Source organism: Eptatretus burgeri, chromosome 5 (genome assembly GCF_056783735.1).
Source record: "Eptatretus burgeri isolate ZD-2024b chromosome 5, Ebu_testis_v1, whole genome shotgun sequence".
NCBI classification, from domain to species: domain Eukaryota; kingdom Metazoa; phylum Chordata; class Myxini; order Myxiniformes; family Myxinidae; genus Eptatretus; species Eptatretus burgeri.
The window spans coordinates 78,064,032-78,082,442 of NC_140965.1; the positions used below are offsets into that span (position 1 = coordinate 78,064,032).

The window sequence follows — 18,411 nt, forward strand, 5'->3', positions numbered from 1 at the left end:
GGACATGAAGACTGCACTGGAAAGCAAGGGGACATGAAGACTGCACTGGAAAGCAAGGGGACAGGAAGACTGCACTGGAAAGCATGTGGACATGAAGACTGCACTGGAAAGCAAGGGGACAGGAAGACTGCACTGGAAAGCATGGGGACATGAAGACTGCACTGGAAAGCATGTGGACATGAAGACTGCACTGGAAAGCAAGGGGACAGTAAGACTGCACTGGAAAGCATGGGGACATGAAGACTGCACTGGAAAGCATGTGGACATGAAGACTGCACTGGAAAGCGTGGGGACATGAAGACTGCACTGGAAAGCATGCGGGCACGAAGACTGCACTGGAAAGCATCGGGACATGAAGACTGCACTGGAAAGCATCGGGACAAGAAGACTGCACTGGAAAGCATGGGGACATGAAGACTGCACTGGAAAGCATGTGGACATGAAGACTGCACTGGAAAGCATCGAGACAGGAAGAATGCACTGGAAAGCATGGGGGCAGGAAGACTGCACTGGAAAGGATGGGGGCAGGAAGACTGCACTGGAAAGGATGGGGGCAGGAAGACTGCACTGGAAAGCATGGGGACAGGAAGACTGCACTGGAAAGCATGGGGAAAGGAAGACTGCACTGGAAAAGATGGAAACTTGTTATCTCTTCCCCCACCCTGAGGTGGTGCTATACGATATACATTTGCATTGATTATAATTTTTGTCCCTTCCCCCCCCCCCATCCTCAGACCACCGTCAAAGATAAAAACACCCCGATATATTAATTAGGGTCATGGTGATACGTTGTTGCATGTCGGGATGTAATCAGCCCAGAACTGTAGGAGTAGTTGTGTGACAAACGAACACCGATCCGTGAATTACAGTGAGGATAAGGGAAGAAAGGGAAGTACTGTAATTGTGAATTTAATGTTCCATCTTTATTTACCTTTACCATTGTTCTTAAACGGGGGGCAGGAATAACGCAGGCATGCGAGGCCGAATGTACTCATCCGCCAAAGATCCATATGTATCTTTGTGTAACATTGTTCAGAACAATAAGAAGAGGGGAGGGAAGGATGGAGAGTTGTGGGTTGGGGTGCATGTTCTTGGAAGAGGGAGATTGAGATGTTGAGAAGGGGGTGGGCGCGGGGGGGGGTGCACACATTGAGGGCTTGTTTTGAAGGGGAGTTAAGTACTTGGGGTTTGTGGCAGTTGAGGACTTTGACGAAGAAAGGGGGAGGGGAGCACAGAGTTTGAGTGTGGTGGTGTGGTGGGATGGGGGGGGGGAGGCAGAGAGATGACAGTTGGGAGGGGGTTGAGGACTTGGGATGTGTGTGTGTGTGTGGTGGGGGTGGGGGAGGTTGGTTTGGGACCTGGAGTCACATTTTACATGATGCAGAATTTCCATGGGTCCCAGATTTTATATATATATATATATATATATATATATATATATATATATATATATATATATATATATATATATATATATATATATATATATATATATATATATATATATATATACATACATATATACATATATACATATATATATATATATATACATATATATATATATATATACATATATATATATATATATACATATATATATATATATACATATATATACATATATACATATATATATATATATATATATATATATATATATATATATACACATATATATATATATATGGCCTATATATATATATATGTGTGTGTCTTGAAAAACCAAGGTTTGTTTGTTTTTTCTTTCTGCTTATTACATGCAACATTTAATTTCTAAACATTCTATCAAAAGTAATTTTAAGGGTGTGATGTCGGGTTTAAAATTAAATGGCTTATTTCTTTTTTTGACCTTTATCCTTTCCTATTCTAAAATAATTTTTGCTCATGTCAAAATCATACTTCATTTTAAAGCTGTTTGTTATTATCTAAATCATCCTGTGATATTTTGTTCGAGCCGTTTGCATTACAACAATGTTCATCATCCCCGCACCGGCAAATTTCAAAACAAGTTCGTCCATCTCAAGGACAAGGGCACAGCTCATCCTTTTGACATTGTGCAGAATGCAGCTTCAGAAGAAATCCTTCATTCAGCTTGTTCAAGGTCGTCAGTCCTTCATAGAGGACTGTGACAACTGGAACGGCACTCAGTTGAGCGCATATATCTACCAGGCTGACAAGTTTATGTTTTGTATCCCACTGATAGGCCAGATCTGGATCTGGACCTGAATCAAAACCCAATTGGCTTGTTCTTGTCACCTACCAACTCGTCCATTAAGTTTTGTTACAACCTGTCCACAACGTTTTCAAACATCATGCTATATGTCATATTTGACCCTATCTCTCAACCCTATCTCTATCTCTCAAAAGAATCACTGAAAAATTTTAACTCTCTGAACTGGATCTTCACCAAAATCGAATCATTTGGTCGTTGTCACACACCCAACATGTCCACCAAGTTTCGTCTGAATTCGTCCACAACTCTTTGAGATATCCTGCTCAAAGGGAAACAAACGGGTGAAAACATCATCTCCGTCCACCTTCGGCGGCGGAGGTAACAACAATCATGACAACAAGAATTACGTGCAACATAAGATCCTTTTTCATGTTTTACTTCATTTTACATCCTCATTGACACTCAGATATGTTTGTGAAGTGCAACATGCTGTCTTTTGATTAACTCCATCAGTGAAGCAACGAGTCTTATACATATGCTCGTCACATGTAAAAAAAATTAGACACAAATCATTCTTGATATCAAAACAGCCCAAAACAAAGGAGACTTCAATGGTACGAATTTAACACCATGTACATACAAATAAAAAAAACAATACAACTTCGGTTTGATCTATTTCCCGTTCCCATCTGAAGCCCTTTTTTCTTCTAAATCCTGTAACTTTTCTGATGATCCAATTTGTCCAAAGATCTCTTTTACAGTATGTGTATATATATATATATGTATATATATATGTATATATATATATATATATATATATATATATATATATATATATATATATATATATATATATATATATATATATATATATATATATATATATATATATATATATATATATGTATATGTATATGTATATGTATATATATATATATATATATATATATGTATATATATGTATATGTATATATATATATATATATATATATATATATATATATATATATATATATATATGTATATATATGTATATGTATATGTATATATATGTATATATATATATATATATATATATATATATATATATATATATATATATATATATATATATATATATATATATATATATATATATATATGTATATATATATGTATATATATATGTATATATATATGTATATATATATATATATGTATATGTATATATATGTATATATATATATATATATATATATATATATATATATATATATATATATATATATATATATATATATATATATATATATGTAACTTTCATAGAAGACAAGTTACTTACATACTTATATGTATAACTTATGTTCTGCATCACAGGCATGTACGAGCTCATCTCTGAGCCTTAATGTCGAAACAAAAATGTAAACCTGGGTTGCAGTCCATCATTATGTGGATGTCCACATCCTCTTTGAAGCTCGAGGAAGTGCTGAAATAGCTGCAAATAGTGACAGACTCGCACGGGCCACTCTATTCAAAGAGTGCATCCGAGTGCTGCGCGGAGCCTCTGATGGAAGAGGGGCAACTGATTAGGATCCTGAGGCCAGTGGAGTACGCAACGACGAGGGAACATTGCCGCACGAATGTTGAGCTTGACGTAGAGCTCATGGTCGGGTATATCCTCAAGGAACACCAGAATGACTGCTTCCCGGCTCTGCTCTATCGCACGATGGAGTGCTTGCAGCACGGTGAAACTGTCACCCCAAAAACAAATAACAAAATCCAATGAACATCATATTGACATGATAAATGAATCGATTACCAACTCTGGAAACTTGTTTGTACTACGACTACTACTTTAACGGCCCCAATTATTTCCACCTTGTGGTGTTGGCCAGGGAGATATTTTGGGCCAACTTTTTCATGAACGACTTGAAGGTGACAGGAATTTGCAATTTGTAAAAGATGCCCCGGTGACTCACCGACTCTGCAAAAGGCATCATGGGATCCTTGATATCCACCAAATGGGAAACCCATGTTTACGTTCATCTGAGGCATGAAGCACTTTGTGATGCAACTGTCTGTGAAGCATCAATCTGACAGTTTGTCATCTAGTCGGGAATTTAACCCAGAGTAATTAGCTAAAGGCAAGTGTCCTACTGCACCATCCTCTTGGAGAACTTGTGTCTAGAAAGATGTTTCAAAACACTTAAGCTGGTGAAGTTTTTCAACTTTTTTTTTAATGTTCAACATATAAAGGACGAAATAAGTGAATGTATCCTTTGTGGGGATTCCTCTTGGATGTTCTTCCTACATTCTTTACCCTATCAGCTGCATTAATGCAGTGCAGCTCGATTTTAAACAACAAAGCTCCGAGTCCAAAATCATTTCCCTCATTTGCTTTGCGGCGTTTAAAAAAATATTAGTAGGACTCGGAGAAAAATTAACTTTCACCCTTTAAAAATCGTGCAAATATATTATTGAAATATCAGCTGCTTTTTTCGTATCCTTTTCTCATCTGTGTTGCAAGTAGAGCGAAAGGTGGTGTATAATCAGAGATACTGTTATATGAATGGAATGGAAATGTTGGGAAAAAAAAGGATTGAAGATAGCAAGCGTTTTCCAAATATAATCAATATGAGAAGCGGGATGCAGTGATGCGATTTTTTGTGGGCTGAAGGTGTTCTGGGGCAGAAATCCATCACAGACTTTCAGTATAATATGGGAACAGTACTTTAATGCAGCGGAGTGTGTACTATTGGATTACCATGTTCAAAATCGGTCAGACAAGTGTCACTGATGATGAACGATCTGGACACTCATCCACCTCCACAACAGAAGAAACCAATGAACGAGTCCACGCCATGATTCCGGATAACTGACGGTCGACTATTGACGAAGTGGCATAACGTTTGAACATCAGTCATGTTTCTGCACATGAAATCATCAACAACCGACTTGGCTTTCATAAAGTTTCTGCAACATGGGTTCCAAAACAATTCACAGAAGAGCACAAGCGCAACGGTGTGACAATCTGCCAAAGCCTTTTGAACCGCTTTAGTCATGAAGAGAATGCTTTTTTGAGATGCATTGCCACTAGAGATTAGATGTGGACCCACCGTTACGAGCCAGAGAGCAAACACCAGAGTATGGAGTGGAAACATTTGACATCATCAGTCAAAAAGAAGTTCAAAAAAACACCCATCGGCTGGGAAAGCGATGTTCACACTTTCCTGGGACTCACAAGGCCCAGTTTTGGAACACCATCAAGAGGGGGGTGGGGGTGGGGGGGCGGCACAACGGTAAACAGTGTCCGTTATTGTGAAATGCTCCGGGACCAGTTGAAACCAACTCTTCGATGGAAATGCCGAGGGCTACTGTCAAAAGATGTTGCATTGTTGCATGACAATGTCCGTCCACACACTGCTGTCCATACTGTGGAAACCTTCCGGCAATTGAACTTTGAGGTGTTAGAGCATCCTCCGTATAGTTTTGATCTGGCCTCTTCGAACCATCACCTGTTTGGTCCACTCAAAGACGCTTTCAGAGGCCATCACTTTACCAGTGACGAACAAGTGAAAGAAGCAGTGCATGTGTGGCTCGTCACTCAGTCAAAAATGTATTTTTCAGAGGGCAAACAGGAACTTGTGAACTGTTGCAGTAAATGTGTTGAAAAGGAGGGGGACGATGTGGAAAAAGGATGCTCTTGTAATGCTCAATTGGAGTTATATTATTTAAACAAAAATATATTTCAGATACTTTTTGACTCACCCTCGTATATCATACTGTTTGAAACCTTCCTCAATTATATCACACTGTTTGCAGATTGGGCTTGATTGGTGGTATCTCAAATAGAACAATTGTGGACGCATGCTAGCAAGGATGGACAGATGCAGAGACGGATGGACGGACGCAGTCACGCTGAGACTGAGCTCCTTTTATATTATAGATAAATGCAATGTTAAATCAGGGGATCGAAGAAAGAGAATATGTAGGACATAAAGGTAGGACAGGGGATAGAATATGTAAATATGAGTACATAATGTGTAAATATCACCTTATCCACCACATTTTTTTCTATACATTTTGGAAGACATACTTGCGGCACCAGGTATCTTTGAAGAGTGAGCGCGTCACCACCACTAGAATGCGGCGGCTCTCACGCATGGCTTGAGCAATGGCGTCAAGTTTGAAGTCACCTCCAACTTCATCGCGTCCTTCGAGGTACAATCTCAATCCGCCACCTTCTTCCAGTGGCTCGACATTCTGAGCGATCCAATGGCCATCTTTTTGGGCGTTTATTACAAATGCATCGAAGCGATAACGCGGTGCAGCCTCGTTCTGCTCCACTACACTTTTTTTTGGCAACAGTTGATCACAGCCCAACATCCGGTGACTGAGAACAGTTGCCCAATACTCCAATCTCCAACCCTCAAGGTGGAAAAGAAGGGCCAGAACAACGAATGCAGATACCACAATGGTACAAATCAAAAACACCTGGAAATAAAATGCAAAAATTATTTTTAATATTTACATGAAAATGACCAAATTACCAGTGGAATTCATCAAAAACAATTACGACTTACAAATTACAAAGTTACAATTTTGAGAGATAATAAATGTCAAAATATATGACCACATAATTTTCCAATAAAAATATATTTCAGAGATATCTATAGTCTCAATTGCATATAGTCACCAAGCAGATAGCTACTCTTCTTTCCCCGGGGTAATGAGCCAAAATGAATGACCAATTGCAGGTTAATTGGAATGAAGGGGAAAATTTGGGACCAAATTAATAACTTGAATTTAATTTGGAGAACGGCAGTGAATGTTGCTTGTTGAAATGGGGGGGGGGGGGACATTGATTGTTCACTTCCTACTTTATTTTCTTGCTTTTCCTATACCTTCTGAAGTTTCGCTTCCATCATCTTAATTCTGATTGGATAATTTGTACCTCCTGGTTCAATTGAGCTTTGGGGTGCATTCTGCAACCAACCTTGTTATCTTCATCACAACCAGATCATCACACGATGTTGTGCTTTCCGAGTGCAAGCAGTATGAAGATGGTTAAACATATTTGTTTTTCAAGTCGATTGTATCACATTGCATCAAGGTTTTCACAAGTCGGTTATGCTCGATTTTGTTGCAGGTTTTTCCAAGTTGATTGTTCTTTCATTTTGTGACTTCATTGTGTCAAATCTCATTGCGGCTTCGAGTCCACCATTTCATTGTGATCTCAAGTTATATTTGAGTCGTACACTTTTCATTTTTGAGTTAGATTATCACATTTAATTTTCATCTTGATTGTACATCATCTTGAGATAGTTGTTGCCCTGCGCTCGAGAAGCAAAAAGTGGGGTTATGTGATCGTTCGCATCTGTGTGCCGTGTGTGCGTACGTATGTGTCCGCATTTTTTAAATCATTTTCTCAGCAACTGTTAGTCTGATTGACACGACATTTTGACCATAGGTATGCTCCTCCTGTTGGAATTTATAATGATAATTATGACGTCGTGGGTCATGTGGTACAGGTGCCATCTTGGAAAAACCGAAAAACTTTGCACCTCAATTTATTCTAAACCACTCTATGGCAAAAATGTACACATGGCTCATTGTCAATTACTCCCCATGGGGAATAAGATGTGTTAATGATGATGTCATCACTTTCTTCATTATGACATCATAATTTGACAAGCACAATGCTTAATTCGATAAGTAATGAAGAAATTTTTTCTTTGCAACTGTTGGGCCAATTGACATGAAATTTTGATCATAGGTGTACCTCCTCCTGGAGGAATTTATAATAATAATAATTATTATTATTATAACGTCATATGTTATGTGGTACAGACACCATCTTCGAAAAACCGAAAAAAAATTGCACCTCTATATCTCCAAAACCGCTTCATGGGAAAAATTGAAACATGGCTCATTGTAATGTACTCCCCATGGGAAATAAGAGATGTTAATGATGATGTCATTGGTTCCTTCATTATGACGTCATAATTTGACAAGTGCAACGCTTCATTCGGTCAGTATGAAAAGAAAAATGTCTGCAATTGGTGAAACCACGAAACGATCAATGCAAAACTTTAACGAATTGATCAACTACCCATGGGAAATATAGTTTAATAAAACTGACATCGGTCACTGGTCTGGCATCATATTGGATCAAAGAAAAAAAAAACCTTAAAAAAAAAACCACAAGAGTTGGCTTGCACCAAATCCTTCTCAAGTCCTGTGCAGGGTAAGTATTCCATGGATACCATCTAGTTCTTATTTTGTTTTTCAGTTTTCTGATCCCACCATTCATTGATTCAAGGATTCCATCATTGGATGCAATCGTAATCCTTTTTTGATCCATTCATCTGTGAACACTTGGATAAATGAAGACTGTGCTTTAGTGAAATCAATTCTGTTGGTTGAATTGATGAATTTCTTTGGATTCACTCAGAATTTCTTTCTATGTTCTTCTTTACCAAGGAGTGACCAGTGGTAGAATACATATCCAGGGCTCTTACGCAGAAGAGCGTCTATACTGCTAGCATGCATGTTAAAGGAGGGGAGGTGGTGGGGGGGGAGGGGAGGAAGGAGGATCATTTATGGGCTGTTACACAATCAATGATTAATGAGAAGGGATGAAGTGCCAAATATGGGATGGGGGATGTGTTGCGGCATGTTGAAGCTTTTTAAATTAATAAATATTCTTCCTTCTTAATTGTATTTAAACATACTCAGAGACATGAGGCTCTATATTCTGCAAGCCAAGCACAGATATATAATACACTTTGTAACAGTCATTTAAAGCTCATGGAGAAGCTTATAGCTTGTACTTGTATCATGACACATAGGGCAAGGCCATTGGGAAACATAAAAGTACTTTTACACAAATAATAATGACATTTTTTGAGATAGTTTTTGAATCAACACAGTCGATGGTATTCAAACCTAGGATCACAGCAAAGTTGACCAATGTGCTCATATGAGAATTCCAATCAGGTAAACCCTGTACTTTGTACATTCTCAAAAGGTGGAAACCAAACTGAAACTACAGGAACAGCATCAACTAACTCACAGTACCAATGTGTACTGTGTACAGGGGAGAAGGGTTATGATGATGCTGTCCATATTAGGGATGGGGTTAGGAACGGTGTCAAAATGAGCATGTTATGCACACGTAATGTGTAAATAAACCCTTGTATATAAATTATATAATCTAATAAACGAGTACAAATCAAAGATAATTGAGATGGAGTTCAAGCTTTGGGTACGGAGTAAGTAGCTAGACGTTTGAAGCTGCCATATTTCTTGAGGAGCATCATCAGAGGAAAATCTAAATTCAAACTTCAAAAACAGAAATATTACTTTTGATTATTATCCAATGTTTTCTTTACTTTTAATTTCCTTATCTGGAAAACGAAACAAATGCACCATTAAGCAGCAATGCAACTTCGTTTATTTCCCAATAATTTATACAGAGGCTGCCACATCTTGCCTTTGTGGGCCCTTCATTTATTATGAAACATGTCACATGTATTTGCAGCCAATCAGGGACTTCCGAATGGAAAGATGCCACAGTTTCTGTCGAAATTACTGGAAAGTTAACTACTAAAGGTTGTATTTACTACTTCATGATAATTTTATTTCTTTTCTTCCATATTCGATCCTGGTTTTCCGATCAGCAGGGTGTAACATGTGCTCACGTTTGTGATGGAAGTGATGTTTGATAAAAACTAATATATTTATTTTAGAGTCAGCATGGTGTGCTATTATAGCCACCTACATCTTCATACACTGATGAGCCAAAACATTATGACCACCTGCCTAATATGCTGTTGGTCCTCCGTGTGCCGCCAAAACATTGCCGACCTGCCGAGGCATGGACTCCACAAGACCCCTGAAGGTGTCCTGTGGTGTCTGGCACCAAGATATTAGCACCAAGATATCACTTCCGGTTCCGGTTTTGAGCGGCAAGAGGTCTCCTTCGGGGCTCCCTGCTGACGTTCTCAAAGTTAAGTTCCGGTTGTTATTTGTCCCGTTTTAACTGTTTAATTTTCTCACCTACATGTTAATGTGTGTTCCTCGTTCGGTTTTGTTTCAAAAATCGTGCTATTTTGTGAGTATTTATGTCGACGTTCTTACCTGGTGTTTGAGGCCTAGTCCTAGGCTTGAGGCCTACCGGTTCCACTCGGTGTTCGATCGTTTTTTTTTGTTTGTTTGTTTGTTTTTTCTCCCCATTACCTTCAATTTCTATCCTCCCCATTACCTTCAATTTTCATCCTCCCCACTTTCCAAACATCCCCCATTCTCCCAACTAATCTCTTTCTTATCTCAAAAAAAAAAAAATATATATATATATATATATATATATATATATATATATATATATATATATACCCAACAACAACAACAACAACACGCTCACCTTCTCCCGATTCTGCTACTTCTTCTTCCTCTTAACTTCCTCCTCGTCTTCCTCAATTTCTTTTTTTTTTACACTTCCATGACCTAATCTGTTGAACTCTCTCATACATTAATATTAACAACAAAAACGATCTTATAATGCTTCATCTTCCTCTCTCACACATGTGGTACTCTTTACTGTTTCACAATGCACTACTCTTCTGCTATTTTAACAGACTACTCTCATTTCGACCTCTCCTTCATTCCTTGCCTAAAAAATCCAACTATTACAGCGCTTCTTCTCTCCATGCTCTGAATTCGCCTTCATTGCATCCATCAAGAATTGTGTTAAATCGCATCTCTGACCTAAAACTTTTAAAAACCACAGTTTGCCATGGATGCTCGCTTTCCATCAACCATTCTTTTTTTCCAACTTCAGTGCCAACTCACCCCCCTCACCCCTCACTGTCACTCACAAAGCAACCATCCCACTCTTCTCCCTCCAAGCCTCCCTCTCACCTCTTTCAAAAATTCCCCCTCACCTTTCTCCCACCTTTCATCCCCCTCACTCTTCCTTCTCTAAGTTGCCCCCCTCTCATCCACCAACCTGCCTCCCTCCACTGCCCTCTCACCTCCATCTCTTCACTCCACCTCCTCAAATCCTCAACTGCCATCTTCCTTGTCTCTTGTCCCCCCTCTCTCCCAGCACCACAGAGCCTTTTCTCCTCCTCATTCGGCCCCCTCCCCTCGCTATTCTGCAATACCCCACACTCCTTCAGCAACCCTCCTTACCTCCCCCCCTCGTCCCTCGTCCTACCCTCCCCCGCCCCCTCCACCTCCTGCACCCAAAGCCTCCTCCCCTACCTCTTCGTTAAAAGTGTGGACCTCAAATATGCGGGGCCTTCGCTCAAACCTTTCAGATCTTTCCATGCAGGTTGCCACTGACAAACCAGACATTATCTGCCTAACAGAAACTTTCCTCTCCCAAGACGTGTATGACTCCCAAGTATCTCTCCCTGGCTACTCCCTCTTACGGTATGACAGACCTGAGCCTCGTCCTGGTGGAGGTGTTGCTCTCTTCATCAAAGACTCTATTCCTCACTCTCCCTGCACTGCTCTCACTCCCCCACACCCCCAGGAATACCTCTGGCTTCGGCTTCCCCTCCACTCCCACCTCATGTTTATATGTGTACTGTACCGTCCACCGAACAGTGATGACTCCATCTACACCTCACTCTCCGAAAACATGGACCATCTTCTAACTTCTCATCAAAACTCTCTCTTCCTCTTATGTGGCGACTTCAATTGTCATCACGCCAGTTGGCTAGGTGTGGGTACCTCTCTCACCTGCCATGGGACATCAGCAAAAGCTTTCTGTGACTCATTGGGACTGACTCAATCGGTCAACTTCCCGACCCGGATCTCAACCAATGGTACTCCATCTCTTCTGGATCTGATTTTGACAAATTTCCCCGACAATATCTGCTGCTCTTCCTTCGCTCCAATTGGTTCTTCTGACCACGTCCTTGTTAAAGTGGACATCTCTCTGGCTGTTATCAGAGAACCACCTCACCGCCGTCGAGTCTGGCATTTCACTCAAGCCGACTGGCAGGGTCTCCGAGCAGCCATCAAACTTACAGACTGGTCTCCTATCACTACTTTCTCAAACATCAACTCATCCTGGGAATTCTTTCAAAGAAACTTGCTCTCCCTCATGCACAGATTTATCCCCTCTCGTGTTCAGTTGTCTTACCCTTCCTCCCGCCCTTGGTTTACTGAAGCTTGTGGCGAGGCAGTTGTCCTGAAACAACTTGCCTTTGCCTCATGGAAAGCAAACCCAACTGAGGGCAATCTCAGTTCTTTCCACAAAGCTCGGAACAAGTGTGTATCTACCCTCAGGAGAGCCAGAAAACAACATCTTTCTCATCTCAAGTCTGAACTCTCAAACCTCTCTCCCTCCTCAAAATCCTGGTGGCGTTTAATCAAATCTGTTTCTGGTGTATGTTCCCCCTCCATCCCCTCCCTTACCTCAAATGGCCGCACTGCTGATTCCACACGTGATAAAGCTGAATGTCTAAACTCGGTGTTTGCAGCTAAATCTTGTGTCCCAAACCCATCACTATCTCTACCCACTTTACCCAGTCGCACCCAACTGTCCCTGGACTCTGTATCCTTTTCTCCTGACAAGGTGGAGAGCTTGCTTTCAAACCTCGAGTCAGATTCTGCAACCGGTCCAGAAGGCATCAGCCCACGTGTCCTCAAAGCCTGCTCTTCTGCTCTTGCTCACCCTCTCTCTGTTCTATTCACCCTCTCATTTTCCCAAGGTCATCTGCCATCTGCTTGGAAATCTGCTAACATCACTGCCCTGCATAAAAAGGTGCAAAAACAGATCCCTGTAACTACAGACCAATCAGCCTTCTCCCAATCATCAGCAAGGTTATGGAATCCATCATCGCTTCAGACATGAAATCCTTCCTCTTCTCCAATGGCTTGATTTCCAATCATCAATTTGGTTTCAGACCAGGTCACTCTACCCTGGATATGCTGCTACTGCTCTCCCATCAATGGATGGAGGTCCTCAATGCCAGACAGGAAATCCGAGACGTATCCCTGGACATATCACGTGCTTTTGACACAGTCTGGCACCCTGCCCTACTCACCAAACTCTCTTCCCATGGTATTCAAGGCCATCTCCACTCATGGCTCGCAGACTTCCTCTCCTGTCGCAGTCAACGTGTGGCCCTAAATGGAGTTCTTTCATCCCCTCTTCCTGTGCAGGCTGGAGTTCCTCAAGGTAGCGTTCTGGGCCCTGTTCTCTTTCTGGTTTTCATCAATGATCTCTCGGACTCTCTGGAAAATCCTCTATTTCTCTTTGCCGATGACTCCACCCTCTGCCGTACCATCTGTCATCCCTCAGACCAGCAAGCAGCAGCTTCTTCGCTCACTGCAGATCTGGATAAAATCACAAACTGGTCCAACACGTGGAACATGTCTTTCAATCCAGACAAATCTCACACTCTCACTATGTCTCTTCGAAAGGACCGTTTACAAAACCCCCCCATCCACTTTCTCAACAATCCTCTGGAAGAAGTCTTTTCTTTCAAGCTTCTGGGTCTCACTATCTGCCATGACCTTTCCTGGGAAAGTCACATTTCCAACCTTTCCTCAAAAGCCAGTCGCCGACTGGGAATCCTCCGTCGTGCAAAGTCCTTCCTCGGCCCTCTTGAGCTCCTGACCACTTACAAAGCTTTTGTCCGTAGCCTGATGGAGTACTGCTCTCCCCTCTGGGCTGGTGCTCCTGCCTCCCACCTTTCTCGACTTCACGCTGTCGAAACCAGGGCTTTTAAGATCATTGGCATCTCCCGCAATGAAGCTGAGTCTTTGGGCCTCTCACTCAATCACTGCAGGTTGGTCGGTGGTCTTTCTGTCTTCTACCGACTCCTCTCCAGCCTTGCCCCCCCTGCTCTCTCTGCGATTTGTCCCAACCACATTTCCACAGGGCGCTCAAGGTCCGCCAACAACCCCCTTCTGGTAAAACTACCAAAATCACGAATCACTGCTCATCTTCACTCTTTCATTCCTCTTTTTTCCCGCCTTTGGAATAAACTTCCTCACTCTATTCTTTCCCATTCTTCCCTCCAGGCTTTCAAAACAGCTGTTCACCACCACCTCTTATCTTCCCCCATCCAAATCCTCGATCTTTTCTACCCCCGATAATCCACCCAAGCCCACTTCCTTCAATTCTCCTGCTTTCCTTCCTGAAAGTCCCTGTAATGTCCATCTTCTCCGCGCCATGTTCCCCGTCCCATCCCCATCCCTCTCCCTTCCACAGTTCACCTGTGTGTGTTCCCCAATGTTTTGTCCCTTCCACTCCCACCCCTCTTGTCTCATGCCTCCTTGCTGTGAGTTGTGTGTTAGCTCTCATACGAGCCTCGACCAAGGTATACAAAAAAAAAAAAAAAGAAGCAGATCCTTCAAGTTCTGTAACTTGCGAGGTGGAGACACCGTGGATCAGACTTGTCGGTCCAGCACATCCCACAGATGCTCAATCGGATTGAGATTTGGAGAACTTGGAGAACAGGGCAACACCATGAACTCTTCATCATGTTCCTTAAACCATTCTCGAACAATGTGTGCAGTGTGGCAGGGCGCATTATCCTGCTGAAAGAGGCCACTGACATCAGGGAATACCAATGCCATGAAGGGGTGTACCTGGTCTGCAATGATGTTTAGGTATATGACACGTGTCAAATTGACGTCCACATGAATGGCCGGACCCAAGGTTTCCCAGCAGAACATTGCCCAAAGCATCACACTCCCTCCACCGGCATGCCATCTTCCCACAGTGCATCCCGGTGTCATCACTTCCCCAGGTAAATGGCGCACACGTACATGGCCATCCACGTGATCTTAAAGAAAACGGGACTCATCGGACTAGGCGACCTTCTTCCACTGCTCCAAGGTCCAGTTCCAACGCTCGCATGCCCATTATTGGCGCTTTTGACGGTGGACAGGGGTCATCATGGGCACTCTGACCGGTCTGCGGCTACGCAGCCCCATACGCAGCAGGGTGTGATGCACTGTAGATTGTAGCACATTCCTCCCGTGACCACCATTACATTTTTTTGTGACTTGTTCCACAGTAAAGCTTCTGTCGGTTCGGACCAGACGGGATAGCCTTTGTTGCCCTCGCACATCGATGAGCCTTGGGCACTCAACACCGTCACCGGTTTGTCCCTCCTCGGACCACTGTAGGTAGGTACTCATCACTGCTGACCAGGAGCACCCCACAAGCCTTGCCGTTCCAAAGATGCTCTGACTCAGTCATCTGGCCATAACAATTTGGCCCTTGTCAAAGTTGCTCAGGTCTTTTCTCCTGCATCCAACACATTAACTTCAAGAACTGACTGTTCACTTGCTGCGAAATATATCCCACCCCTTGACAGGTGCCATTGTAACAAGATAATCAATGTTATTCACTTCACCTGTCAGTGGTCATAATGTTTTGGCTCATCAGTGCAAGTGTTCACATATACTTTGTTGATTCAACTTTTTGTTCGGGAATGATGTTTAAACTTTTCTGTCTCCACAAAAGCAAGCTATAGGGTCACTGTGCACGTGTCGACGTCACCCCAGTTTGTTCAATTCCGTTGTGTCGCCATGTGCGATACACTTGTTCTGATGAACCCGGGCTCCATGTGGCTTTTGGGTGGACCAAGAAGATAAGGATAGGTCATACTGTCTTACTAGAGGAAATGACCATGTCTTGAAATCCTCATCATTTAACCACTCAATATTTAGCTAACACCTCAGTCACATTTGCTCTACGGCTAGGATACGGCGGCCATACCCTCCCTGAATTGACAGAAACATGCGGCGGCTGCAGAGTTTCTGAGGTGCCCTCAGGGTGGCCCTAGGGCGTATGGCTATCTTTTACAGGCCGTAGGGTCTCCGTGGAATTATAGCGCGGAGTTATAACTTTTTTCATTTCTAGGTTGGCCGTAGCAATTCGACAAGCTGTAACCATGATGTAGATGTGTTCCACGTCGACCGTACGTAGGGCGTATGGTGGGCTTGCGTTATTCGTGCGGTTGCCGTAGGCTCTTATCAATAAAAAATGAATTTTGCCAACCCCCCAAAAATTACGGCGGCCGCACTATTTCCACGGTCGCCGTAGGGTAGTCCTAAGGCGTCCCTGTGTTCACCGTACGGTGGCCTTGCGGTCTGTGTGACTACCTGCGGGCAACAAAGGGTTGACGCACGGTTCACCTACGCCCGCTGTGCGTCCTACGTACGGCCTCCGTGGCAGTCTGTGTCGACCGTGCGTACACCGTGCGCTACCGCTAGAGATCGGAGTATAGGTGTTTGCCACACACATCATCACATTTCATATTATATATTATTACAGCATATTATACAGTTTATACAGCACATATATAATATCATATTATACAGCACATCTATATATAACCTGGTCCACAATCTATATGACAGATAATGAGATATGATATACATATGAAAAAGAACTGGTATATATACCCACTCGTTACCGTCCGTCTGGCCGCACGTTCTCCCCCCCCACCCCCCCAGCGGTCGCCTTGCAGGCACCTTGAGGCTACTTTGCGTCTGCCTTGAAAATGCTATGGCCGCCGCACGGACACCCTAAGGTCACCGTGTGACATCAAATCAAAGACCGTACGGCACCCCCACATTTTCGGTTTCCACAATTTCTAAATACCACGTGCGGCTCCCCGAAAAATAAAAACATGTGACTGCTACATTGAGTGGCCGTGGAAATACTGCGGCCACCCTATAATTGCTAGCGGCCGTAGATTTTTTAGACCCTACGCCGCCGAGCCAAATATGTCAAGCATTAACAACGTTATCTTTGCTTTCCTGATCACTTCACATAAATGTATCAAGGTGAAGATTTTTTTGCCTTACTAAATTTTAAGTAAAAGCTTAATGGTGATCCAAGAAACTGTAAAATGGAAACTATTAAGAATTATGATTTTAAAGCTTCTAAATAAACCGCGTCATGATAGTAATTGACTTCATGTTAATTTCATCAGTTTCTTACAAATCTATTACACTGGTCTGCGTCATTTCAGAGGTCTAGGTTTTCTCAACGGTTTCCATATGTTTTTTGCACGCTAAATTTAGAAATGTATCTCATTTCGCTCAATCAGGTCAAGTTTTTATGCTATCTCAATTTTAAGGAAAAAAAAAATCAAATAATTTTTTTTAATTCAAAATCAGACTTACATCGACAGAAAATGTACAAACTATATATAAAATGACGCACAAGTACCGATAATGTGAAATTCAACATTAAAAAGACGAAGGAAAACAGCGACTGCTGGAGCGACTGAAGTTGGGTGTTGCCAGAAACAACGATTTATCTATATTTTTCTGAAATTGAAATGAAAGTAATTGAGAAGGCACTTTCTTCCACATTAAGTGTACTTGTGTGTCATTATATGTATAGTTTGTACATTTTCTGTCAATTTAAGTCTGATTTTGAATTTAAAAAATGCCAATTAAGAAAACAAAAATTTTGATTATTTTTTTCCTTAAAATTGAGATAGCTTGACCTGATTGAAAACTTGACCTGATTGAGCGAAATTAGATACATTTCTGAATTCAGCATGCAAAAAACATACAAGAACCGTTGAGAAAACCTAGACCTCTGAAAAAAATATTTCAAATGCAGCCCAGTGTTATTCTTCATGGTAAGAGGATTACAGAGAAATCCGAAACTCAATACATGCACAACATACTGGATAAAACCGTGCATGCTCTTCAGAATAATTGGAATTAACGAGAAAGGCACTCGTTGGAGCGCACACCTCCGCCAAGCTGAACAGTTTATGTTTTGGATCCCACTGATGGACTGGATGTGGATCTGGACCTCCAAAATTTCATCGGCTTGTTCTTGTCACACACCTAACTCGTCCACCAAGTTTCATCCGAATCTTTCCACAACATTTTGAGATCTCGTGCTATATATCGTTTTTGTCCCTATTTCTCAATGGTGAAGAAACACTTTAATATTAAAGTAGTCTGATCCGGATCCAGATCTTCAACAAAATCTAATCATTTCGTCCTTGTCACACACCCAACCTGTCCACTAAATTTCGGCCAAATCTGTCCACAACTTTTTGAGATATCCTTTTCCTAGACAGAGAGGCAAGGGTGAAAACATAACTTCCGCCCACCTTCGGTGGTGGAGGTAATAATGGAAAAAGAGGAGAAATAAATTATATCGAATTGTTTTTGTGTTCCATTGCTATAGTGTCGTTATCGCCTGTTTCGCAAATATACAAAATATGCGGGTACAAAACAACATATCC

General features: G+C 41.7%; 1 protein-coding gene across 7 annotated transcripts in view; it reads right to left on the minus strand.

The window, feature by feature from the left end:
* TLR3 (toll like receptor 3) overlaps positions 1 to 18,411 on the minus strand; it is a 58,691-nt gene that overhangs the window by 13,552 nt on the left and 26,728 nt on the right. For 3 of the 7 annotated variants that reach the window (XM_085882523.1, XM_085882520.1, XM_085882524.1), the window contains exons 6-7: positions 6,252 to 6,649; positions 3,430 to 3,906 (exon numbers count right to left, since the gene is read on the minus strand). In XM_085882523.1, the coding sequence (XP_085738649.1) occupies positions 3,687 to 3,906; positions 6,252 to 6,649 (618 nt within the window). In that variant the 3' untranslated portion in view covers positions 3,430 to 3,686. Of the gene's footprint in view, positions 1 to 3,429; positions 3,907 to 6,251; positions 6,650 to 18,411 lie in introns of those variants that run through there. The other 4 variants (XM_085882525.1, XM_085882522.1, XR_015058491.1 and 1 more) reach the window with 3 other exon arrangements.